The sequence below is a fragment of the Centruroides vittatus genome, unplaced genomic scaffold (assembly GCF_030686945.1).
Source record: "Centruroides vittatus isolate TY-2023 unplaced genomic scaffold, ASM3068694v2 contig_89, whole genome shotgun sequence".
Lineage (NCBI taxonomy): Eukaryota > Metazoa > Arthropoda > Arachnida > Scorpiones > Buthidae > Centruroides > Centruroides vittatus.
Window position 1 is genome coordinate 1,714,324 of NW_027122580.1, and position 26,971 is coordinate 1,741,294.

General features: G+C 36.0%; 1 protein-coding gene across 1 annotated transcript; it reads left to right on the plus strand.

Annotated features, from left to right (window-relative positions):
• The first annotated feature begins 2,035 nt into the window (after positions 1 to 2,035).
• On the plus strand, positions 2,036 to 26,971 carry LOC136983855 (serine-rich adhesin for platelets-like). Its single transcript, XM_067280722.1, has 17 exons — positions 2,036 to 2,135; positions 3,201 to 3,239; positions 3,791 to 3,985; positions 4,055 to 4,096; positions 4,175 to 4,363; positions 4,432 to 4,485; positions 4,553 to 4,738; positions 4,813 to 4,935; positions 5,016 to 5,213; positions 5,762 to 5,833; positions 5,906 to 6,091; positions 13,970 to 16,582; positions 16,626 to 18,617; positions 18,703 to 25,788; positions 25,858 to 26,037; positions 26,249 to 26,338; positions 26,456 to 26,971. The coding sequence occupies exons 1-17, from the start codon at positions 2,069 to 2,071 to the stop codon at positions 26,626 to 26,628; spliced, it is 13,485 nt and encodes a 4,494-aa protein (XP_067136823.1). The 5' UTR covers positions 2,036 to 2,068; the 3' UTR covers positions 26,629 to 26,971.

Consider the following 26,971-nt stretch of genomic DNA (forward strand, 5'->3'; position numbering starts at 1 on the left):
GTGAAATGACAAAAGGCGATATAGAAAAATCGACTTTGCCAAAGTTACGATGGGGCACGTATCTCATTCTGCAGCGTAACACGATATTATCGCGTGTTGGAATCGTACGACGCATTTGTTACTACGGTACGCGCTAAATAATGGTTACGTTTTTGTAGTTGTACGAAAGCTACGCAGCGCATTTAATGACCCAAAACCGGAAAAACTATGGAAGATTATGTAGATGACGGGATGTGATGGTTCAGTACGAAGTTAGCGACGGCGAGGGTCAGTCGCGAGTCGTAACCAGCAAACTTCTGATCTTACCTTCCCCGGTGGATAGAAGAGCGACAACCAATCACAGTAGAGTATGCCTGGTTTCTTGCCTTCGGCATATTTATCCTCTATTTAAACGTGATAGTCATGTAGTCATCGGACATACAAGCAACAACAGTCCCCAGTTTTGTAGTTTTCGATCATCTAGATTACGTACTGTACAAAGTATAGGTGAGTTACGCATTCTTTTCCGACTTTATCGATACATTTTTCGCGAATCACGTTAACGTTCCTTAAGCCTCTTGCCCAATTTGGACACGTTATAACGTGTTTACTTTCACTTCCTTGTTGGAGAATGTTTCCTAATCCCCAGGCTCCGTCACGCCGATTGTCTAAAGTAACCGAGCACGCTTTAAATTGCCGAGCGTCACGAACAATTTAGAAAGTGAGACTTAAACCCATCGAGGTGTGTATAGGAGCCGAAGGTCGGAGGTCAGCCCTGCCCGACTACATTCCATTAGACGGGTCGCAACGCCACTGAACTCGTATGAACTTTGATCTCCGTTGCGTGAGAGACCTGGAGGAGGAGGAGGAGGTTCGAATCTTCAACGACGTTTGATAAATCGAGGAAGTTTTTCTTCGCTACTTTTACATCTATCTTTAGGATTAATTTTGATACGTGATGGCAATGAAGATGTCTTAATTAGAGTTCGTTCACATCGTACTTCTTAGATACAGATTGAGTATTAAACGTTGATACTTTATGAAAATTTACATATCTGAAGAAAATCTCACAAACAGGTTTGTAAATACCGACAAAGCTCGTTTTTTCATCTTTCTTTAACTTTCTCTTTCGGGTTCGTAACTTAACAACGTCCGAATGTGAATGAACTTTCGAGTTTTTTGGTAACGGGTTTCTCATTTCTGCGAATTTTAAGCACCGTTTTCAGCTCGCCGAATCCAATTATTCCCTTATTTCTCATTCTTAAAATAAAATAATTTAATTAATGAAATTTAGTAAGAATACTCTTTACTCGCCTTTCGTATCATATTTTATTATGCCAAGTCATACGTAAAATATGGAGACTCGGTAACGGTGCTGACAGTCAAAGTCGTTCTTTCTTGTGCAATTAACTCGTTTAACCTCCATTAAAAGGTTTTAAAAAATTTAATATTCAAATTCGCACTTCCCTCTTCCAAAAGTTTCGTGTTTATTAAGGTCAATCTGCGAAAGTGCCGATGATGCAGATTAGGGGTTCCTGTTAAGGGATTCTCCATGGAATTTTCAACCCTTTTTTACTTTCTCTGTTGGGTTATATAAGGAGTCTAATATAGGATTTTGGAAGATTGTATTTACGTTTGAAGATCCAAAACTCGATTGTCATTGAGATCAATTTCATGCAAATTTTGTTAAAGTTGTTTGCAATTTTAATGATCCTCGTGATGTTAAGAGCTTGTAGAAACTAATATACTGTTTGGGATTGTAAATTAGTTTCTATATGCGAAGAATTACGCTAGAATTCTAACGTACAATTTGTATTCAATGTTACTCCTTTGCGCTTACGGTTATATAGAAGCTGGAAATGCAGGATCTGTACAAGTTATGGCTCAAATATTTGTATATCTGTTGAATGTAGTTGTACTTAAGGTATTCGAGGATTAATATAGGTTCTTGGAAGACTGAAAAATTAACATTTGAATTTTCTTTCTCCAAAAATTGTTAGATTCGTCTCTATAGAAATTATTGCGAGACCGATAAAGAGGATCTGCTTCGTTTCAGGTCCAGATTGGTTCGGGAAGGCCACCGCCAAACATGCGGTCGTCGCTGAAACTATGGACACTCGTAATCATCTCGTGGATGTCAACGTTAGTTTTATCAGGTACGTTCCTAACCCATTTAACCAACTTTCTATCACGTCTGCGTTTTATCCAACGAGTCACGATCAGTGAAAGTTAACCCATCGTCAAGGACGCGGCGTTGTCTCGTTGACCCTGTACTTTGACCTTTGACGTAATGTCCCGTCATTTGCCGGTATGTCAGGTTAAAGCTGCAACCTTGACCTACATACCCGCGTCGATTTTTACATCACTGCAATAAAAAAAAACTGGTAAAAATTCTATTTCGAATAACACGGAGACACGTGACGATCTTCTTATTTAAACAATTACGAAAGCAAAAGTGAAGATTAAATGGCCGTTTCGTGATTCATCAGAAACTTTTTCAATTTCGCGACGAAAAATCAGGCTCTGCATACGTGACGTAATCGAGTGTTTATATCTCGTGTCAGTCACGCCGGCTATGTGACGTCAGAGCAGGTGGCGCCGCGATTCCTAAGCCGGGGTCTTGTGGGTGGAGATGATTAAGCCAAGGATCATCTTCGTTTTCGATCCTGCCACGAGTAATGCGAGGGAGAAAATCTTTACAAAATCCTCGAATAATTATACGTCCTGTACAAAATAAGTTGCGTAGTTTTGTAAAATAATTATTTTCTAATCCTAGTTTTACGAGCGGATATCATCATAAAACATAATTTCATATCCTGATTTAATATTCAGTTTGGCATTTATGCTTTTTTTTATTGCATATCTCCATCAGGATGTTGTTTCGATTAATCGTTGCTAAACAAGATTTTAAATTGGATCTGTAATGATTGTTTAAGTAGCGTGTGTCGATCGTATGTTTCGATATACATCCACGAACACGAGAGAATAATCATGAATTGTCCTTGTGGATTAACATCCTGCATGTTACCGACCTTGCGATGTTAGTAAATTGTATTCCACAGGTTTCCTGGATGTTATATATTCGGGTAGTGATATATGGTTTTTACGATCTATCACGAGTCCTTGATTTAGATTAATGTCATTTTTATCTAGGAAGAAAGAAAAACGATAATTGTCGTGTGAATAATTACATAATTTTCTTTTTTCTCTTTTAAATTTAGCTCCGTTCACCAATGAATTTCGTCCCCCTCGAGATAAAGGTAAGTTGATTCGTCACTTGGTGAATTAACTGACCGCTTCATCTGATAACAACACTCGCAATGCGGATTCTGATATATAAGTCATGTGTCCACCCAATAAAGGCCAGCGAATCTTGGCTTTTTAATCTGTGATCCATCTAGAACCAAATTTATTTCATTTTTTGGGAGCCCACAGTCCTGTACAACTCACGAGTTTCTGTACGAAATCCATCTCCTTCTAGATCTTGATTTCTTTTGTGAACCGAGATTAAATTTTAACTCGGACTAAAGATGAAGACCTCAGACTACACCTCAACTGCAATTCTTTTCAACTGCAAACTTTTCAATCTGGATGTTGGTTTCTGCAATACTTGATTCGCATTTTGCATGCCACTCCCTTCGTATAGGAGACCAATTTATTACATAGATTCGATGTAGACTTAAACCATCGTCATTAATATTTCTGTACTTTCGGTTTTATTTTTCTCTATAGTTGGACACGTGATCTTTATATACAGAATGATTGTAATTTTTATGTCGAATGAGTTAACCGGATTTTCAATTATTTTCAGGGTGTTATTATTTAAACGAGCGATTCGAGCATGGTGAGATCATCGATACCAAACAAACATGTTTGAATTGCACTTGCAAAGACACCATGCTAATGTGCTATTTAAGGATATGCCCTTTCATAAAGCCCTTGAACGAAGATTGTATCATAGAAAAAACCGAAGAAGAATGTTGCCCTAAAATTTGGTGCCCCGAAGGTACTTTTGACATGATTGATTGATTGATAAATGGTTAAGACAGTCTGTTTATTTTAATTTTAATTGCAGTGTTCCCACCGGTAACGACAGAATCGCCTCCTGAAGATAAAGGTATATTTCTTTTTATATATTTTTTACCTCTAGATTTTTGTGTTTTCAAATTGATTTTCGTTATAATTCATTATTAAGGATGTTATCTGGATGGAAAATTTTATCGGGATGGTGATCAATTGCCGTCTGATCCAAGAAAGCCGTGTGAAATCTGCTACTGCATTCGAAACAGCACGTCTTGTACTTTACAACAATGCGAACTAAGCGTTACGGGATGCGCTCCAATTTTCATTGGAGGGAGTTGTTGCCCTTCCAAATATAATTGCAGTAAGTACGAATAAAAAAAATAAATTCAAATACAAAATTCAATTATATAATATCTTTAATTATTGCAGCTCACGAAGCTGCAACGACTCTACCTCCAGGAATGACATCAACAGCGAGTGAAGGTAAGGATCTTTAACCTTATCGTAAGGATTTTAATGAACATCTTGTAAATTTTAACTCTTTTTTAAGGCTGCGATGTGGACGGTATATTTTATTACGATGGTGAGAGCGTACCTAACGAAGATCCTTGCAATAAGTGTTATTGCATGAGAGACGAAGTAGTATGTGCCATACAAAACTGTCAACCTCCTAAAGAAAACTGCGTTGCAGTCACTTCAGAAAAGGATAAATGTTGCCCAATTAAATACGAATGTCGTAAGTTTTGTTTTAATTTATCAAAACACAAAATAAAACGGGGAAAAATACAAAACGTGCAAAAATAACTTTAGCCGAAGACGAAACTTCGACTACCAGAGCACCCAAGAAAGAAGATTCTACGGACATTTTTGTACCTACGACTGAATCTACAGGCACAAAAGGCCCATTTTTACCCGGAAAAATACCAGGAGAAGGTATATCTTTATATTTTTGAGTATTATTAACGTTATAACTTTCGAATATAAGCATTATATACGATACATTGCCTTGGCAGGAGCTTGCAGGTTCAACGAAAAATATTATGGAAATGGAGAATACGTTCCTTCGAGGGATCCGTGCTCCGTCAATTGCATATGTAGGAATAGTGTGGTTCAATGTCAGGGAGTTATCTGTAATTCGAGTGTAGAAGAAAAGAACAGTGGCTGCAAAGAAGTATACGGTACAGGAAAATGCTGTCCAGAATACATATGTGGTAAGCGGATAACTAATTAAACTATTTCATGTTTTTTAGACACGACTTTTTAATCTATTTTATCTCAATGATTGAAAAGTCGAATGATGCTAAAACTTATGTCAAACAATAAGGGATATTATAACTTAATATTACATCGTTATCGGAGCCTTAATTAAAGATAATTCTATAAGTAATTGGACACTTTTCAATAGAGTGGAAAAAAAATCTGAAATGAAAAGAATTGATTGTGCAAATGAAAGTAAAAAATGAAATTCGATAGACTTTATAACCTAATAAACCCCGAGGATATAAAATTCACAAAAGGATATTAATTCCTATTAATGCTAAATAATTTGCATTAAGGAATTTATTCGCTTCATTTCAGCCTTGTTAATGTCATAGCGAACGAGCGAGACGAATTCGATAAATACACAATAGAAGCAGATAAAATCGATTACATCACGATCACTTAATTAGATTATATATTAATTATTATATTTAATTTTAATTCATAATCATATATTATTTCTTTAATTAAGCATTAAATCGCGTATTTTAAACTATAGAAGAAACAACGACCGCAACTGCAGCTACCGTAACGACACCCGAAACAACTACCGAAGAAGAGGAGGAGGACGGTAAATTTCTTCGTTTTTTAGAATTATTTTCTCAGTAAATATGTTGAAATTTCTAAATTTTTGCGGTGTTAGGTTGTAGAATCAACGGCGAATTATACGAGGACGGCGATACGGTGGAAACTGGAGATCCTTGCGAATATTGCTATTGCGTAGGGAACGAACTGGTTTGCAAATTAGAAAATTGTAAGTCTCCCGGATCAAATTGCATCCCCGACGAACCTCCCGAAGGAGAATGCTGCCCAGAAACTTACAAGTGTCGTAAGTACTTTATTTGATTATTTAACATATTATTTTCTATCGTATAATCAACTCTACTATAAAGAGTCATTCAATTGTAGTTTGCAAACACTGTAATTTTAGGATAATTTTACGTGCATTCATTATCGAGATGCTTAACATTTATTTTTCTCGATTTCTCCTTAAAAATGGGAATGGGATTCTTTTAATTAAACGCTGCACGAGGAGAGTTTAAAGAAACGTTCCTCATAATTACTTTCTAAACTAATTCCCAACTCTTCCAGTTTAAAAAAATTTGAAATTCTTATTATAAAATTATTTTAAAAGCAATTTTTTCTACGTTTTGTAGTTGATTTTACATATTTTAAATAAATGTTAGTTAACTTTAGTCGTTTCTATAATAATTAATCGGTAGAAATTAGCGTTATCGCATAGGTTCGACATTAATTATTGATGTTACGAGGCAATTTTTATAAGGTCCGTGCAACGAAAAGTGCGTACTCAAAACTTTTAATGGTGATTTTCCTAAACATAAAACGTACGAATACTTATTTACAAACTGCTCGTATTAATTTACCAGTAAAATAGCTGTAAATATTAATTAAATTTTTAAAAATTTGAATAAAACAATTTAAATATTAATAAATACTGTTAAATTACCAATCTCATTATTGATAAAAATTTCGTGGCAGTTTTGTTTCCGGCTGAACTTTCCGAAGTAGCATAAAATGGTACTTACCATATTATGCTCATACAGTAAAAGTATTATATATAGAGAATTCATTAATGAAAGTCGTGAAAGCTCCCGTGAAACATATTACTGTATTTTCTTACCGAATGGATCTTTCCTACCCTAGGACTTATATTTCGAGTGTTCCTTCGAGTAGTTAATTTATAAACCTTCTTAACAATTGTTGCATTTAATTAACAAATAACTTTGACTTCTCAAAAAAGGAAACGGGTTAATGTTAGTTTAAAGGTTTCTTTCGATTGTTGTGGCTGGGTGATAATGTGGGTCAATTACGCGTAGCCGACACCGTTAATCCCTATTGTATTTCTGATTCTCTCTTCGTCGTTTCGCTCGTGCTTACTCCATTTGTATATTTTTGTTTATTTATCGATCCAATAAACAATATAAATAAATTAAAAATGAAATTTTTGGTGTCTAAAGTCTAGTTGACCTAAACTCGGTGTAATTCAAAATAGACGCGATCTTATATGTCAATTAGCCTACTGTCGAAATTTCACCAATGTCAATTATAGATAAACGGCAAATTAGAAATTAATCGGTTCCCGGAAAGCCGTCGTAAATCAAAGGGCAGTTTTCTATAGGTTCAACGTTATAAATTGAAATTACGTTCTTGGAAATGCCTTTAACTTTATACCACTCATACCGCTCTACGATGGGCTGTAAGAACTATAGCATTTATACAGTCACAATAGAAAATTTGCGCAAGTCGTAAAGCAGAGGTCTATTACAATTGAATTCTCTTAAAAGCAAGAAGTAGGTTACGAATAACGAAGCAAATTAATTCTCATTAAACGTCATATTTGTCGACATATATCGTAAATATTTGCATCTGAAAGATTCAGAAAACGTTTAGTCTTTATAAACGTAAGTAACGTACAGAAGCCGAGTTAACTGCTGTTAAAATCTATAAATACTCTTACAAAATAAAGAAAAGAGGCAAACTAAACTGATATCGAGTTATTAAATTTATTGCCGTAAATAAATTGAATAACAGTTCCGAAAACAGAAATTACCACTAGAAATTTTAGAAAAAAAAATATATAAAAGTTAAGTTAAAATATATCGTATCAATTACATTATTTAGAAATACAAATTTTTATTTATAAATTTGTTTTCCCAACGTAGGCATCTTCTTTGATGTATCGACACGAAGGATCTCGATACAGTAAATACTATAGATTTTGTAAGATATATACATCAATAAGAACATAATAATACATTTAACTACGTTCCTGTATGGAATTAATCGGATTATTTTTCTCTTTGGAAATATATAATTAACTAAAAAAATAAAAGTTTTTATATAATTAACGCTACTTTAAAAGTATACTTTATTGTATATTAAACTATTAAAAATTATTATTTCGGTAAGCAGTAAAATTCTAATTTATGAACTTTACTTTTATAAATATCTCGATGTGTCGGTCGAAGGTATTCCAAAGTAATTCTCGATCAATTATTAAATTTATTATAGTTATATTTTATAACGCTTCTTTAAAATACATATATTTTCAAACCTGTCGACAAGGGCTAATGAGGGTAACACGAAAATGGCCATTATTAAAGTCCGACTAGCTACCATCGTTACGCATTGTGAAGCGCGAAGTGAAATTTTATTCGCGCGCATTCGGCTCATTAATAATAAAATGAAGAAGTTAATCACTGTTAAATATAACGTGGCCCAGTCGAGTAACTGCTGTCCAAGAAAAACAAACACTCGATACTCTTGTATTCGAAAGAGTCCGCGTTACTACGGTATTAATACATTTCTACCACCGAAGAGGAACTGTCGACCGATACAGTTTGAAACGCGCGTGGCGTAGTACAGTCCATCTCTTCGATAAGAAAAAAGGACTGTCGAAAAGATCAAAGTAATTTGTATTATATTCATTATTTTAAAGTGACTTTTCTTTTAAAAGTTTTAAAAATCACATATATAAATATATTTTACTCGATCTCCCGAATTACAAAACATTTGGCAAAGTTTCTAAGTAATAAAGTATTTGTATACAACAGTTTTCTTCTTACGGTGACTCGAAAAGCCAACTTTTATTTATTTTTTTAACACGGTACAGAATTGTTTCGTGATTCTTGTTAAAAATATTATCCGAGTAAATAAAACTTATCAACAGATCTAAGTGATAGAGAGAGACGCATTTTCGTATCGCCTTGACTAAACGAATCGTTTCGGTTCGAATTTCTTTCGTATTTTTAGAAATTCGTCACGTTTTTCTAATGTATTTTAGCTTCAGAAATGATTGTAAACTTTGAACCGATTGCAATATTCATTGTTTACAAGTTCACAAGTTTATTTTCGTGCCGATATAGAAAATCCGTGCATTTTTGTATGCCATTTTCTAAATGTTTTAAACTAACGTGTGTTAAATCGATCTCGGATCAAACAACGAGATCATTTATAAATATTTGCGGATTGATTTCATTCTTTTTGTAAAATGCTTCCATTCTCTGGTAATTCGTCGAGTGTTTAGAGAATTAAATAAGATATTTATATTTATATTTATGTGATTATCTAAAAAAATCACGCTTTTTCATTCGGAAAAACACAATCTACAAGATATTTCGGGTAGAAAAACCTTTATTTACAGGATAGATCTTATCGGAATTTTTTCCGATTCTAGTTATTTAAATTTATAATCTATTAATAAAACTTTATATAAGGAAGATTAATTACAATTTATAAAAAGATTTGATTAGTTAACGCTAAGCACTGTCGCATTAAGGCTACATTTTCCGTCAATTATAGCCATTATTAGCGGGTTGACACAAATTTATTAGCTGGCAGTTAGGTGGTTTAGGAGATTTAGGGTGCGCAGGATATAGAATCTCTCTCTGGGGGAATTTTCCCGAGTAAAGTCGGATAGTAAAAAAATTTATGAGGCGTATTATTTCCTTTCTGCCCCCTCTCTAAAGATTTCTGATCCGCTATTGATAGCACGTCTCGACTATGATACTTTTGGGGGTCTAAACCGAGTTCATTCGACGGTGGGTAAAGCAATTAAGCCTCAAATTTTCGTGCTCATCGTGATCCAAGATATATTTGGTCGTCTTTCATTTTCCCACCATTCTATTACTGATTTGGCCGAATTTACAAGAAGAGGTTAAAAATAATCCGTGATAATAGGCTAATTATATAAAAAGAAAAACTTCCTTGGTCATTTTACGCTAAAAATTTGAATTCTGACTGTACAAAGTCATTAAAATATTCTCAGAGTATTGACACAAGCTCTCGAGCACGTATCGAATACTTTCATTACTTACAAATAGGAACTATTAAGCTGTTCATTTCCACATTCCGTAGATAATGAAACAGGTTTGGATTAAAATTAATTAAAAGCCTCGAGTTACGATTACTTCATTAACAACCACGTCTATTCCTGTTTTAACTGTTTTTCTCGAAACCAGAATTGAAAAATAACATTTGTAAAAAAACAGTATTGTTTTCAAGCTCATTCATCTTCCTACATAAAAAATATTTTCGAATGAAAACGTTTAATTGTTCCTATTTTTTACGTCAACAATTTTTGTTCCCGAAACAGAACTGTGAAGTTTTTCACTCTTTTCAAAATAGAACGCCTTTGTTAATTTATGCGACCGAAAACTTCTTTTTCTTCGTATTATTTTTACCTCTTTTTCAAAATAAACGAATGTTTATTGAAACACATTTTTGCGTCCTAATTGGTCCTTAGAAAATAGTCGTAAAGCGAGCCAGTCAGTTTCCAATAAGTTTAAGATAATTAATTCAGATTACGTTCTCGGAAAGTGCAGTTGTTTCGTAGGAAATCACACAGAATACCTTTACCGTTTATATTATTCTGCCATCTCCGATAGCTGCACATTATTATTTTCAGGAGGCAAAAATTGTACGATTCTCATTACGAAGATTTACTAGAGATCAACAAGGACGGAAAAGCGTGCATCTTTTCGTGTTTTTCTTTAGTTTCTCAGTTTCGGTGTCGTGACAACTTTTTATTTTTATAATTATTGCCCTTTTGTGCATTGGGATAAGTTCTATCATAAGACTCAGAATAATATACTTGTATAAGAAATCTCTTTGAAATTCGGTTCACTTTCTGCATCCAAATAGCTAATTAAGAATTGTTAGTACTTTCTTTATCTATTCTTACGATTGACATTCTAATTAATTACGATTTAAAATCCAAAACTAGACGAGATCGTGCTTTTTCAGATTTCTAATATCTAAATAATATAAATAGATACCAGTAAGATGGATCAGTCGTTCTCATTTATGTGATATCAACGATCCATTACAATAGAACATCGAGGCATGACTTTTGGTTTAACGTGATTAGTTTACTCTAATGACTTTCTCTCAGCATTTTCCTGTTTGCCTGTTCTAATGATTACTTATTAACGACTGCGCTTTCAAGAAAATCAGTATCAGTTATTAATTACAATCTCTATAAAGTCGTTTTCTTTTTTTATAAACCTCGTACAATAACTTTTGGACTTTTCATAGTGCGTACAGTCATTTGCCGGTTTTTAGAATCTCCACAAAATCGTTTTCTGTTTTTTAACCTCCTAATGAAGCATCCCGGGGTCATTGTTAGAAGGCATATAGAATAGCTTTGGGCGTAATATTTTTTGTAAATAGATCTAAAGGGACATACGCAAACATTTTTGGTTAAAGGGAGGCATACGTACCCTCGCCTTGTACAGTCATTTTCTGTTTTTTTATAAACTTTAAGCAATCTTTTTATATTTTTTAAACTCCTATATTTAGATGTCATTATTAGGTGGCATGAAGAAGAGGTAGGGACGGATCTGTGGGGAGCGATAGAGACAATCTCCCCTTAGAGTTTTACTGCTAATACGAACTTCATTCATTATTTCTTTCAAATAATATATCGTTATTTTTCAATTTTGTAACATTTTTATATTGTTTAAGTTTATATGCATTATTTTAAGTAATTATTAAAACATATACAGTCAAACCTGTTTTTATGCGGGGGATAGGAATCGCATTAAAAAAGACGCATTAAAAAAATCGCACGAAACTTCACGAATGGCTGTAAAAAATAGTTTTCGCGACACAATTAAAAAATATTTTTTTATGCGGTCAACAGGGACCGCATAAAAAAGTCTCATAGAAAATAACTCAAAACCGTACGAAATAGAATTTATTGACAACAGATGTCAGCACTTGACTGCATCGTCTGGTTTATCGTCTGTTTTACATATTTTTGTCCAGGTGGTGTTTTGTTGACTTAAAAAGTAAATTATTTCATTTTTCGCATATTCGTGCAATAATATTACTATAATAAGTGCATTTATGCTATAATAAGTTTATTTAGCTATAATAAGTCAACGTGAGACATGACGAATCGCACGAGACTAGTCGCCAACTATACCGCACAAATAAAAAATCGCACAAAAAAACCGCATAAATTAAAAATTCGCATTAAAAAAATCGCACAAATAAAAATCGCACATGAAAAGAGCGCATAAAAACAGGTTTGACTGTATATTGTTTATTTCGTTACACGATTTTAAATTTTCCTTCCTGTGATTTACTCCTGTCTTTAGGAATAAGTTTATGCTAAATCTAAAAACATATAGTTTATATATATATATATATACAGGGTGGGCCAGCGAAAACGAAACGGCAGAGTGTTCGTGTTCGTCCAAGCAAAGCGCTCAGACAGGTCGATCTTTTGCTCGAGGGGACATCTTTTGCAATAAAGTTTTTGCGATTCTGAATACAACAGACAACAAAAAATTTTAAAAACTCATTTATTTTGTATTAACTAAACAAACATTTATTTCGAAAAAAATGTTTGTTTAGTTAATATTCAGAATCGCAAAAACTTTATTGCAAAAGATGTCCCCTCGAGCAAAAGATCGACCTGTCCGAGCGCTTTGCTTGGACGAACACGAACACTGCCGTTTCGTTTTCGCTGGCCCACCCTGTATATAAGTTTTAAACAGAGGTATTCTTCGTTCTAGTCGTCCCGATGCACCTCTCTTCTGTATATAATTATTTTGTGTGTTTTTTTTTTCTATAGGTTACTTGCATATTCCCTAAACATCCATTTTCTAACTCAAATCAGTTTGAGATTATATATATATATATATATGTAAAAATTATATACGGTATAAATATAAATTTTTTGTAGCTAGATCTAAACAGATATATAAACACATATTTTTCGTTAAGGGCATGCAAATGTTCTTAAACACGCCTCTATTTTATAAAGTCATACAATGGTCCTATAAAATTTCTACGGGGATTATAAAAAAACATTGCTGTTTTATAATCTCTGTAGTATGTACAATCGTTTCTTGTTTGTAACCAATGATGTACGCTAGTGAGATCATCACAGTATTTCGAAAATAGATTCGTTCAACATTTAAAACAGCATATCCATACAAAGTATTCTTAAGAGGAGGCATTAACATGTTCCGCTTCTTCTTGAATGTACCGGTACCTTTGCATACACCCTATTTTTTAATGAAACTCCTATACAGTCATTATTCACTACATATTCAAAAATCTACATTAGCATTTTCATATTTTATTTCATTTATAAAACAATTTAAATTTTTTGTAACGATCATTTAACTTTAATTGTGTTTTTGTTTAAAAAAAAGCAATTTTATAGATTAAATCGTATTTTAAGAGTTTTCAAGAACAAAGAAAACAAAATTTTACCAATTAAACAATTTTTAACACACTTTTAGTGAATGCTTTATTTTCCAATATACATATGAAATTACTAAATATATTAAAACTATTTTTAATTTCTTTGATAATATCGAGTATTCTAAATAATATTTTATTCTTATATTCGTTACAAAATATTAAATTTCACGAGTATTGTAATATAAAGAAAACTAATACCTGAATATAGTAAATACATTTATAGGTATTAAATATAACAAAATATTTGAAAATAAAAAAGAAACTGACTTTCAATTTTCCTTAAAAACAAAGAAAATGTCAGATTTTCTATACTTAATTTACATAAAAATTGCAAATATAAATTTTGAGCACTACTTAATGAATATTTCTTAAAATAAATTAAATTTATTTAATGTAAATCTATTTATCTTATATATTAAAATTTATCAATTATAATTAAGAAGTTTATATTTTTTATTATTTACAGCAAGCGAAAACGCTACGACTTCATTCACTACTGTTACAGTTACTATTGGACAAGACTTAACAGAGAAGACGGAAACAGAAGTAACAACCAAATCGATTATTACAGAAATAGATCATAAAACTAAGGAAAATACAGAAAAAACTAGCGAACTGAGAACTGAAGTCACAGACTTACATATGACGTCTACCAGAACACAGGAAGGAGAAGAAACAACGCTAGAACCAAGTAAACTCACCAGCATAACAGCACAAACAGAAAAATCAATAGATTCTAGCAAATCAGTAGATATTACTGAAGATCAAACGGAGTCTGATACTCAAGCTACTACAGATAGCATACAAACAATACAATCAACTGACAAAACAATAGCGACATTCATAAAAGAAACAACAGCAATAGATTCGACAACGGAAACCACGGAAAAGGAAGAAACTGCAGAAAAATCAACTATTTCCAGTAAATCAATGGGTGTCACAGAAAGTAAAACGAAACAAGAGACTAGCATTACTTCATCAGAAAGTGAAACAATGACCAAGCCATCCGAAGCTCTCACAACAGAATCAGAAGAGCAAACAACAATCACTCCACGTGAAGGCATTACTAAAGAAGAACCGACAGGAAGATCAACAAAAGTAACTGAAAGTAAACCGGATGCAGATACTGCTGAAAGTGACAAAACAACTGAAGCGTTTGGATCATCCACAACAGAATCGGAAGAGGAAACAACAGTCGCTTCAACTGAGGGTACTACTAAAGAAGAACCGATAGAAAAGACAACAACAGTAACTGGAGATAAAACGGAAGTAGACACAGGTGACACCACAGCTCAAAGTGACAAAACAACTGAAGCATCGGAAGCACCAACTACAAAATCAGAAGAAACAACAGTCACTTCAAGTAAAAGAACTACTGAAGAAGAACAGACAAAAAAGACAACCGAAATAACTAAAAGTAAGACAGAAGAAAAAAGTGAAAAAACTGAACTAACAAGCACACCAACAACAAAATCGGAAGGAGAAACAACAGTTGTTCAAACTGACAGTAGCACTGAAAAACCAACAGAAAGTTTAATGAAAGTAACTGAAGATACATCAGAAGCAGAAAGCGATAAAACAACTGAAACATCGGATATACCGGCTAGAAAATCAGAACAGGAAACAACAGCGGCTCCAACTGAGGGTAAAGAAAAACCGACAGACAGGTCAACAGTAATTACTGAAAATAAAACAGAAGCTGGTGACACCTCAGCTGAAAGTGACAAAACGACTGAAGCATTGGGAGAAACTACTACAAAATTGAGAGAGAAAACAACAGTTGCTCCAAGTGAGGGTACTACTGAACAAGAACCTACAGAAACAACGGAAGGAAAAACAGAAGCAGAAAGTGATAAGACTGAACTATCAGTAGCCCCAACAACGAAAAAATCAGAAGAGGAAACAACAGTCACTCCAAGTAAGGGTACTACTGAAGAAGAGCCAACAGAAGTAACTGAAGGTAAAACAAAAGCAGAAAGTGATAAAACTGAGCCATCAGTAGCCCCTACAACAAAACCGGAAAAGGAAACAACAGTCACTCTAAGTGAGGGTACTACTGAAGAAGAGCCAAAAGAAGTAACTGAAGGTAAAACAGAAGCAGAAAGTGATAAGACTGAGCCATCTGTAGCCACTACAACAAAACCAGAAGAGGAAACAACAGTCGCTCCAAGTGAGGGTACTACTGAAGTAAAGCCAACAGAAGTAACCGAAGGAAAAACTGAACCATCGATGGCACCAACAACGAAATCAAAAGAGGAAACAACAGTCGCTCCAAAAGAGCCAACAGAAGTAACTGAAGATAAAACAGAAGCAGAAAGTGATAAAACTGAACCATCGGTAGCACCAACAACGAAATCAAAAGAGGAAACAACAGTCGCTCCAAAAGAGCCAACAGAAGTAACTGAAGATAAAACAGAAGCAGAAAGTGATAAAACTGAACCATCGGTAGCACCAACAACGAAATCAGAAGAGGAAACAACAGTCGCACTAAGTGAAGGTACTACTGAAGAACCTACGGAAGTAAGTGAAGGTATAACAGAAGCACAAAGTGATAAAACTGAACCATCGGTAGCACAAACAACGAAATCAAAAGAGGAAACAACAGTCGCACTAAGTGAGGGTACTACTGAAGAAGAGCCAAAAGAAGTAACTGAAGGTAAAACAGAAGCAGAAAGTGATAAGACTGAGCCATCTGTAGCCACTACAACAAAACCAGAAGAGGAAACAACAGTCGCTCCAAGTGAGGGTACTACTGAAGTAAAGCCAACAGAAGTAACCGAAGGAAAAACGGAACCATCGATGGCACCAACAACGAAATCAAAAGAGGAAACAACAGTCGCTCCAAAAGAGCCAACAGAAGTAACTGAAGATAAAACAGAAGCAGAAAGTGATAAAACTGAACCATCGGTAGCACAAACAACGAAATCAAAAGAGGAAACAACAGTCGCACTAAGTGAGGGTACTACTGAAGAAGAGCCAACAAAAGTAACTGAAGGTATAACAGAAGCAGAAAGTGATAAAACTGAGCCATCTGTAGCCCCTACAACAAAACCAGAAGAGGAAACAACAGTCACTCCAAGTGAGGGTACTACTGAAGAAGAGCCAACAGAAGTAACCGAAAGGAAAAACTGAACCATCGGTGGCACCAACAACGAAATCAAAAGAGGAAACAACAGTCGCTCCAAAAGAGCCAACAGAAGTAACTGAAGATAAAACAGAAGCAGAAAGTGATAAAACTGAACCATCAGTAGCACCAACAACGAAATCAGAAGAGGAAACAACAGTCGCTCCAAGTGAGGGTACTACTGAAGAACAGCCAAAAGAAGTAACTGAAGGAAAAACAGAACCAGAAAGTGATAAAACTAAACCATCGGTAGCACCAACAACGAAAAAACCAGAAGAAAAAACAACAGTCGCACCAAGTGAGGGTACTAGTAAAGAAGCACCAACAGAAGTAACTGAAGGTAAAACAGAAGCACAAAGTGATAAAACTGAACCATCGGTAGCACCGACAACGAAATCCGAACAGGAAACAACAGTCGCACCAAGTGAGGGTACTACTGAACAAGAACCTACAGAAGTAACTGAAGGAAAAACAGAAATAGAAAGTGGTAAAACTGAGCCATCTGTAGCCCCTACAACAAAACCTGAAAAAGAAACAACAGTCACTCTAAGTGAGGAAACTAGTAAAGAAAGGCCAACAGAAGTAACTGAAAGAAAAACAGAAGCAGAAAGTGATAAAACAGAACTATCAGGAGCCCCAACAACGAAAAAATCAGAAGAGGAAACAACAGTCACTCCAAGTGAGGGTACTACTAAAGAAGAGCCAACAGAAGTAACCAAAGGAAAAACTGAACCATCGGTGGCACCAACAACGAAATCAAAAGAGGAAACAACAGCCGCTCCAAAAGAGCCAACAGAAGTAACTGAAGATAAAACAGAAGCAGAAAGTGATAAAACTGAACCATCGGTAGCACCAACAACGAAATCAGAAGAGGAAACAACAGTCGCACTAAGTGAAGGTACTACTGAAGAACCTACGGAAGTAAGTGAAGGTATAACAGAAGCAGAAAGTGATAAAACTGAGCCATCTGTAGCCCCTACAACAAAACCAGAAGAGGAAACAACAGTCACTCTAAGTGAGGGTACTAGTAAAGAAGGGCCAACAGAAGTAACTGAAAGAAAAACAGAAGCAGAAAGTGATAAAACTGAACCATCGGTAGCACGAACAACGAAAATATCAGAAGAGGAAACAACAGTCGCTCCAAGTGAGGGTACTACTAAAAAAGAGCCAACAGAAGTAACTGGAGGAGAAACAGAAGCAGAAATTGGTAAAACTAAACCATCGGTAGCACCAACAACGAAATCCGAACAGGACACAACAGTCGCTCCAAGTGAGGGTACTACTGAAGAAGAGCCAACAGAAGTAACTGAAGGTAAAACAAAAGCAGAAAGTGATAAGACTGAGCCATCTGTAGCCCCTACAACAAAACCAGAAGAGGAAACAACAGTCGCACCAAGTGAGAATACTACTGAAAAAGAGCCAACAGAAGTAACCGAAGGAAAAACTGAACCATCGGTAGCACCAACAACGAAATCAGAAGAGGAAACAACAGTCGCTCCAAGTGAAGGTACTACAGAAGAAGAGCCAAAAGAAGTAACTGAAGGAAAAACAGAACCAGAAAGTGATAAAACTAAATCATCGGTAGCAACAACAACGAAAAAACCAGAAGAAAAAACAACAGTCGCACCAAGTGAGGGTACTAGTAAAGAAGCACCAGCAGAAGTAACTGAAGGTAAAACAGAAGCACAAAGTGATAAGACTGAGCTATCAGGGGCACCAACAACGAAATCAGAAGAGGAAACAACAGTCGCTCCAAAAGAGCCAACAGAAGTAACTGAAGATAAAACAGAAGCAGAAAGTGATAAAACTGAACCATCAGTAGCACAAACTACGAAATCAAAAGAGGAAACAACAGTCGCACTAAGTGAGGGTACTACTGAAGAAGAGCCAACAGAAGTAACTGAAGGTAAAACAGAAGCAGAAAGTGATAAAACTGAGCCATCTGTAGCCCCTACAACTAAACCAGAAGAGGAAACAACAGTCACTCCAAGTGAGGGTACTACTGAAGAAGAGCCAACAGAAGTAACTGAAGGAAAAAACTGAACCATCGGTGGCACCAACAACGAAATCAAAAGAGGAAACAACAGTCACTCTAAGTGAGGGTACTAGTAAAGAAGGGCCAACAGAAGTAACTGAAAGAAAAACAGAAGCAGAAAGTGATAAAACTGAACCATTGGTAGCACGAACAACGAAAAAATCAGAAAAGGAAACAACAGTCACTCCAAGTGAGGGTACTACTGAAGAAGAGCCAACAAAAGTAACTAAAGATAAAACTGAACCATCGGTGGCACCAACAACGAAATCAAAAGAGGAAACAACAGTCGCTCCAATTGAGGGTACAAGTAAAGAAGGGCCAACAGAAGTAACTGAAGGAAAAACAGAAGCAAAAAGTGATAAGACTGAACTATCAGGAGCACCAACAACGAAATCCGAAGAGGAAACAACAGTCGCTGAAAGTGAGGGTACTACTGAAAAAGAGCCAACAGAAGTAAGTAAAGAAAAAACTGAACCATCGGTGGCACCAACAACGAAAAAACCAGAAGAGGAAACAACAGTTGCTCCAAGTGAAGGTACTACTGAAGAAGAGCCAACAGAAAAAACTAAAGGAAAAACAGACGCAGAAAGTGGTAAAACTGAACCATCGGTAGCACCAACAACGAAATCAGAAGAGGAAAGAACAGTCGCTCCAAGTGAGGGTACTACTGAAAAAGAGCCAACAGAAGTATCTAAAGAAAAAACTAAACCATCGGTGGCACCAACAACGAAAAAACCAGAAGACGAAACAACAGTTGCTCCAAGTGAAGGTACTACTGAAGAAGAGCCAACAGAAGAAACTGAAGGAAAAACAGATGCAGAAAGTGGTAAAACTGAACCATCGGTAGCACCAACAACGAAATCCGAAGAGGAAACAACAGTCGCTCCAAGTGAAGGTACTACTGAAAAAGAGCAAACAGAAGTAACTAAAGAAAAAACTGAACCATCGGTGGCACCAACAACGAAAAAACCAGAAGACGAAACAACAGCTGCTCCAACTGAAGGTACTACTGAAGAAGTGCCAACAGAAGAAACTGAAGGAAAAACAGATGCAGAAAGTGGTAGAACTGAACCATCGGTAGCACCAACAACGAAATCAGAAGAGGAAACAACAGTCGCACCAAGTGAGGGTACTAGTAAAGAAGGGCTAACAGATGTAACTGAAGGAAAAACAGAAGCAGAAAGTGGTAAAACTGAACCATCGGTAGCACCAACAACGAAATCCGAACAGGAAACAACAGTCGCACCAAGTGAGGGTACTAGTAAAGAAGGGCTAACAGATGTAACTGAAGGAAAAACAGAAGCAGAAAGTGGTAAAACTGAACCATCGGTAGCACCAACAACGAAATCCGAAGAGGAAACAACAGTCGTTCTAAGTGAGGGTACTACTGAAAAAGAAGTAACTGAAGGTAAAACAGAAGCAGAAAGTGATGAAACTAAACCATTTGTAGCCCATACAACAAAATTGGAAGAGGAAACAACAGTCGTTCCAAGTGAGGGTACTACTGAAAAAGAAGTAACTGAAGGTAAAACAGAAGCAGAAAGTGGTAAAACTGAATCATCTGTAGCACCAACAACAAAATTGGAAGAGGAAACAACAGTCGCTCCAAGTGAGAGTATTACTGAAGAAGAGCCAACAGAAACAACTGAAGGTAAAACAGAAGCAGAAAGTGATGAAACTAAACCATCCATAGCCCCTACAACAAAATTGAAAGAGGAACAAACAAACGCAGTAAGTGAGAGGACAGAAAGTAGTGAGATGGTATCTACAGATGCAACAGTGAGAACAACCAGTATGTCCGATGTCACTGCAGAAATTAGTCGGAAAATGACAATACCAAGCGATTTAATAAGAGATAAGAAAACAGACTTGATAGAAACAACTGAAAAGATGGATGCCACAATTTTACCTACTGATGAATCTCTTACAACTGATATTCCTTCTCTATCTGGAAGAAAAGCTGATAAACCGGATACTTTTACTGTTCAAACAACTACGGTTGCTTCTAACGAAACAAAATTAGAAGAGTTGACATCTATTGGTACAACGAAAGAATTATCAAGTGCAGTGTCTGAAATCTCAACACCATCATTGACAGAAGCTGAAGAAAGAACAACATTAGAAACCACTAAATCATCCAAACCTACGAAAGAAGAAGAAACAACTCCAAAACCTGAAGAAACTACGATAGCGGAGGAAACCACTAAATCATCCAAACCTACGAAAGAAGAAGAAACAACTCCAAAACCTGAAGAAACTACGATAGCGGAGGAAACCACTAAATCATCCGAACCTACGAAAGAAGAAGAAACAACTCCAAAACCTGAAGAAACTACGATAGCGGAGAAAACCACTAAATCATCCGAACCTACGAAAGAAGAAGAAACAACTCCAAAACCTGAAGAAACTACGATAGCGGAGGAAACCACTAAATCATCCGAACCTACGAAAGAAGAAGAAACAACTCCAAAATCTGAAGAAACTACGATAGCGGAGAAAACCACTAAATCATCTGAACCTACGAAAGAAGAAGAAACAACGCCAAAATCTGAAGAAACTACGATAGCGGAGGAAACCACTAAATCATCTGAACCTACGAAAGAAGAAGAAACAACGCCAAAATCTGAAGAAACTACGATAGCGGAGAAAACCACTAAATCATCTGAACCTACGAAAGAAGAAGAAACAACTCCAAAATCTGAAGAAACTACGATAGCGGAGGAAACCACTAAATCATCCGAACCTACGAAAGAAGAAGAAACAACGCCAAAATCTGAAGAAACTACGATAGCGGAGAAAACCACTAAATCATCTGAACCTACGAAAGAAGAAGAAACAACGCCAAAATCTGAAGAAACTACGATAGCGAAGAAAACCACTAAATCATCTGAACCTACGAAAGAAGAAGAAACAACTCCAAAACCTGAAGAAACTACGATAGCGGAGGAAACCACTAAATCATCCGAACCTACGAAAGAAGAAGAAACAACTCCAAAATCTGAAGAAACTACGATAGCGGAGGAAACCACTAAATCATCCGAACCTACGAAAGAAGAAGAAACAACGCCAAAATCTGAAGAAACTACGATAGCGGAGAAAACCACTAAATCATCTAAACCTACGAAAGAAGAAGAAACAACGCCAAAATCTGAAGAAACTACGATAGCGGAGAAAACCACTAAATCATCTGAACCTACGAAAGAAGAAGAAACAACGCCAAAATCTGAAGAAACTACGATAGCGGAGAAAACCACTAAATCATCTGAACCTACGAAAGAAGAAGAAACAACGCCAAAATCTGAAGAAACTACGATAGCGGAGAAAACCACTAAATCATCCGAACCTACGAAAGAAGAAGAAACAACGCCAAAATCTGAAGAAACTACGATAGCGGAGGAAACCACTAAATCATCCGAACCTACGAAAGAAGAAGAAACAACGCCAAAATCTGAAGAAACTACGATAGCGGAGAAAACCACTAAATCATCTGAACCTACGAAAGAAGAAGAAACAACTCCAAAATCTGAAGAAACTACGATAGCGGAGGAAACCACTAAATCATCCGAACCTACGAAAGAAGAAGAAACAACGCCAAAATCTGAAGAAACTACGATAGCGGAGAAAACCACTAAATCATCTGAACCTACGAAAGAAGAAGAAACAACGCCAAAATCTGAAGAAACTACGATAGCGGAGGAAACCACTAAATCATCCGAACCTACGAAAGAAGAAGAAACAACGCCAAAATCTGAAGAAACTACGATAGCGGAGAAAACCACTAAATCATCCGAACCTACGAAAGAAGAAGAAACAACTCCAAAATCTGAAGAAACTACGATAGCGGAGGAAACCACTAAATCATCCGAACCTACGAAAGAAGAAGAAACAACTCCAAAACCTGAAGAAACTACGATAGCGGAGGAAACCACTAAATCATCCGAACCTACGAAAGAAGAAGAAACAACTCCAAAATCTGAAGAAACTACGATAGCGGAGGAAACCACTAAATCATCCGAACCTACGAAAGAAGAAGAAACAACTCCAAAATCTGAAGAAACTACGATAGCGGAGGAAACCACTAAATCATCCGAACCTACGAAAGAAGAAGAAACAACGCCAAAATCTGAAGAAACTACGATAGCGGAGAAAACCACTAAATCATCCGAACCTACGAAAGAAGAAGAAACAACTCCAAAATCTGAAGAAACTACGATAGCGGAGAAAACCACTAAATCATCTGAACCTACGAAAGAAGAAGAAACAACGCCAAAATCTGAAGAAACTACGATAGCGGAGGAAACCACTAAATCATCTGAACCTACGAAAGAAGAAGAAACAACGCCAAAATCTGAAGAAACTACGATAGCGGAGAAAACCACTAAATCATCTGAACCTACGAAAGAAGAAGAAACAACTCCAAAATCTGAAGAAACTACGATAGCGGAGGAAACCACTAAATCATCCGAACCTACGAAAGAAGAAGAAACAACGCCAAAATCTGAAGAAACTACGATAGCGGAGAAAACCACTAAATCATCTGAACCTACGAAAGAAGAAGAAACAACGCCAAAATCTGAAGAAACTACGATAGCGAAGAAAACCACTAAATCATCTGAACCTACGAAAGAAGAAGAAACAACTCCAAAATCTGAAGAAACTACGATAGCGGAGGAAACCACTAAATCATCCGAACCTACGAAAGAAGAAGAAACAACTCCAAAATCTGAAGAAACTACGATAGCGGAGGAAACCACTAAATCATCCGAACCTACGAAAGAAGAAGAAACAACGCCAAAATCTGAAGAAACTACGATAGCGGAGAAAACCACTAAATCATCTGAACCTACGAAAGAAGAAGAAACAACGCCAAAATCTGAAGAAACTACGATAGCGGAGAAAACCACTAAATCATCTGAACCTACGAAAGAAGAAGAAACAACGCCAAAATCTGAAGAAACTACGATAGCGGAGAAAACCACTAAATCATCCGAACCTACGAAAGAAGAAGAAACAACGCCAAAATCTGAAGAAACTACGATAGCGGAGAAAACCACTAAATCATCCGAACCTACGAAAGAAGAAGAAACAACTCCAAAATCTGAAGAAACTACGATAGCGGAGAAAACCACTAAATCATCTGAACCTACGAAAGAAGAAGAAACAACTCCAAAATCTGAAGAAACTACGATAGCGGAGGAAACCACTAAATCATCCGAACCTACGAAAGAAGAAGAAACAACGCCAAAATCTGAAGAAACTACGATAGCGGAGAAAACCACTAAATCATCTGAACCTACGAAAGAAGAAGAAACAACGCCAAAATCTGAAGAAACTACGATAGCGGAGAAAACCACTAAATCATCCGAACCTACGAAAGAAGAAGAAACAACTCCAAAATCTGAAGAAACTACGATAGCGGAGGAAACCACTAAATCATCCGAACCTACGAAAGAAGAAGAAACAACGCCAAAATCTGAAGAAACTACGATAGCGGAGAAAACCACTAAATCATCTGAACCTACGAAAGAAGAAGAAACAACTCCAAAATCTGAAGAAACTACGATAGCGGAGGAAACCACTAAATCATCCGAACCTACGAAAGAAGAAGAAACAACGCCAAAATCTGAAGAAACTACGATAGCGGAGAAAACCACTAAATCATCTGAACCTACGAAAGAAGAAGAAACAACTCCAAAATCTGAAGAAACTACGATAGCGGAGGAAACCACTAAATCATCCGAACCTACGAAAGAAGAAGAAACAACTCCAAAATCTGAAGAAACTACGATAGCGGAGGAAACCACTAAATCATCCGAACCTACGAAAGAAGAAGAAACAACTCCAAAATCTGAAGAAACTACGATAGCGGAGAAAACCACTAAATCATCCGAACCTACGAAAGAAGAAGAAACAACTCCAAAATCTGAAGAAACTACGATAGCGGAGGAAACCACTAAATCATCCGAACCTACGAAAGAAGAAGAAACAACTCCAAAATCTGAAGAAACTACGATAGCGGAGGAAACCACTAAATCATCTGAACCTACGAAAGAAGAAGAAACAACTCCAAAATCTGAAGAAACTACGATAGCGGAGGAAACCACTAAATCATCTGAACCTACGAAAGAAGAAGAAACAACTAAAGCATTTGAAATTACGAAAGAACACATAGAAACTACCCGAAAACCAGAGGAAACTATCCTAGAAGAGGAAATTACAAAATCCTTAGAAAGTACTGCAGAAGAAAGTACAGGAATAAGTACAGAATCTATTTCAACATTACAAACTTTTTCGTCCTTAAAAGATTTATTTACGTCTACTAAACGTGAGAAAGAAACAACACAAGAAGAAACGACAGTTCCGTTCTTATCTGCCTCTGATCACACTTTAGTAGGGATGTTTTCATCAACACTTACAGATACATCTGACAGATTTTCCACCGATATAACAAGCAAACTAACTACTTTCGATTTTTCGACATTGCCCAGAGATGCAAGGGTTGAGAAAAGCACAGAGGCAACATTTATATCTGCTGCTGGAGATGAAATAACTACACCTCTCACTAATGCCTCAGAAACAGAATTACTAGGAACATTATTTAAAGATTCAACATCTGTTCCTATTCAACCAGAAACATCGTCTGAAGAAGAAACTACTTTAGTACCAATGAAAGAAACTGAATTAACTGGAACAGAATCGCCCACAAAATCTACATCATTAGAAACAGAAAGTATTACTACTATTAAACCAGAAATCACAAAAACGGAAACAACTTTAAAAGAAGAGATTTCAGAATCAGTTTCAACCGAAACGGAAGCAGCTTCAACTGAAAAAGCAACAGTGGCAACAACAGATGATATTCGTCTTTCATCAACTACGGGTACAATAGAAATTTCTACTCTGTTTTCAACTTTTATGCCAACAACTAGAGGCAAAGAAAGTCCGTCGAGCCCTCATATGTTGTCTGATAGCACGATGGGTGCTAAAGTGGAAAATGAATCTACCTCATTCCCCGACGATACAAAACATTCAACTTCATCTCCTGAACTCACTGTTAGTTTAATGGATACTACCGAAACAAAGAAAGAACCATCGACACCTTTCGATTTAGACACTAGTTCTTCAGGTTTGTTAAGTTATATTGTGTATTAGAATGCTTTAAATGATTTAATTACTGAAGTGATTTTCCTTTCAGGATGCATTCATAATAATCGAATGTTCCAATCAGCGGAACAGATCCCTCGTTCGGATCCCTGCGAGTTTTGTTTCTGTTTCCGCGGTGATATTCTTTGTCTTCATCAATCTTGCCCACCACCTGTACCAGACTGTTTCAAAGCAGAGATTCATGGATATTGTTGTCCACGTTACGACTGTCGTAAGTAGTTACTCTGTTATAACTATTGTTATCATTAGAATTTATGGAAGCATCTCTTTCTTCGCGATGAGGCTGCTTCGATTCTTGAATTGATCAGATTCTTCTCTTTCGATTTTTGCCTTTATAGTTACTGTAAAGTTTTAATGTTTTGTAACAAACGATAACTCTTATTGTTGCCGTTTCTAATTTTTAAAATTCTTTTTTACTCAAGCCGTTCCAATCGGCATCAAAAATTATACTGCCGGTCCCGTAGTATCAGAAAGATGGAAACGTAATATAAGATCAACAGTCGAGATTAAAGGTGAGTTAATTACGTAACTTGATCCACTATCAGTTAAAAGTAATTTCAATTCCGTTCAATTTTTAAGTAACATTCCACACAACAAAGTGTACATTATACTGAAACGTCACTTTACAGGTTGTATATATGAAAAGACGTTCTACAGAATAGGGGAAAGTATCAAACGAGCGAGTGGCCCCTGCATGGATTGCAAGTGTGAAGATGCCGGAAGGTTATTGTGTCAACCCAGGGATTGTAAAACAGAAGCTCCTCTATTATTGAAAATGAATCATTCGTACTTTAAAAAATGAAAGAAAGGAAAAACTGACTGAAAGCGGACTCATTTGTTGAAGTTAAAAACGGACAGGACGATGTTGGCATTTGTTGTGTATTTTTTTTCCTCACTAGTATTATCATTGTTACCTAAGATACATCGCTCTGTCCTGTTTTAACGTGTTTCTTTTATATTTATGGTGGCATTTCTATTGTGCCATATTCATATTGTGATGCCAAGGATAGTTGGGGATTCTCTACTCACCCCTCTAAAGTGAGTTTGTGGTTATCATGTGGTTTGCACACACATTAACATAATAAACATGTTCCTTTTTTATAAATGCATGTTGTTTTAATATTTTTCAGGGACTTAAACAGTAC

Bases quoted from the DNA above. Each gene is read 5' to 3' on its own strand.
- LOC136983855 (XM_067280722.1), top strand. From the start codon at position 2,069: ATGCGGTCGTCGCTGAAACTATGGACACTCGTAATCATCTCGTGGATG. The intron at 5,834-5,905 runs GTAAATTTCTTC...TTGCGGTGTTAG, and splicing joins CGAAGAAGAGGAGGAGGACG to GTTGTAGAATCAACGGCGAA. The intron at 16,583-16,625 runs GTGAGGGTACTA...AGTAACCGAAAG, and splicing joins GGAAACAACAGTCACTCCAA to GAAAAACTGAACCATCGGTG.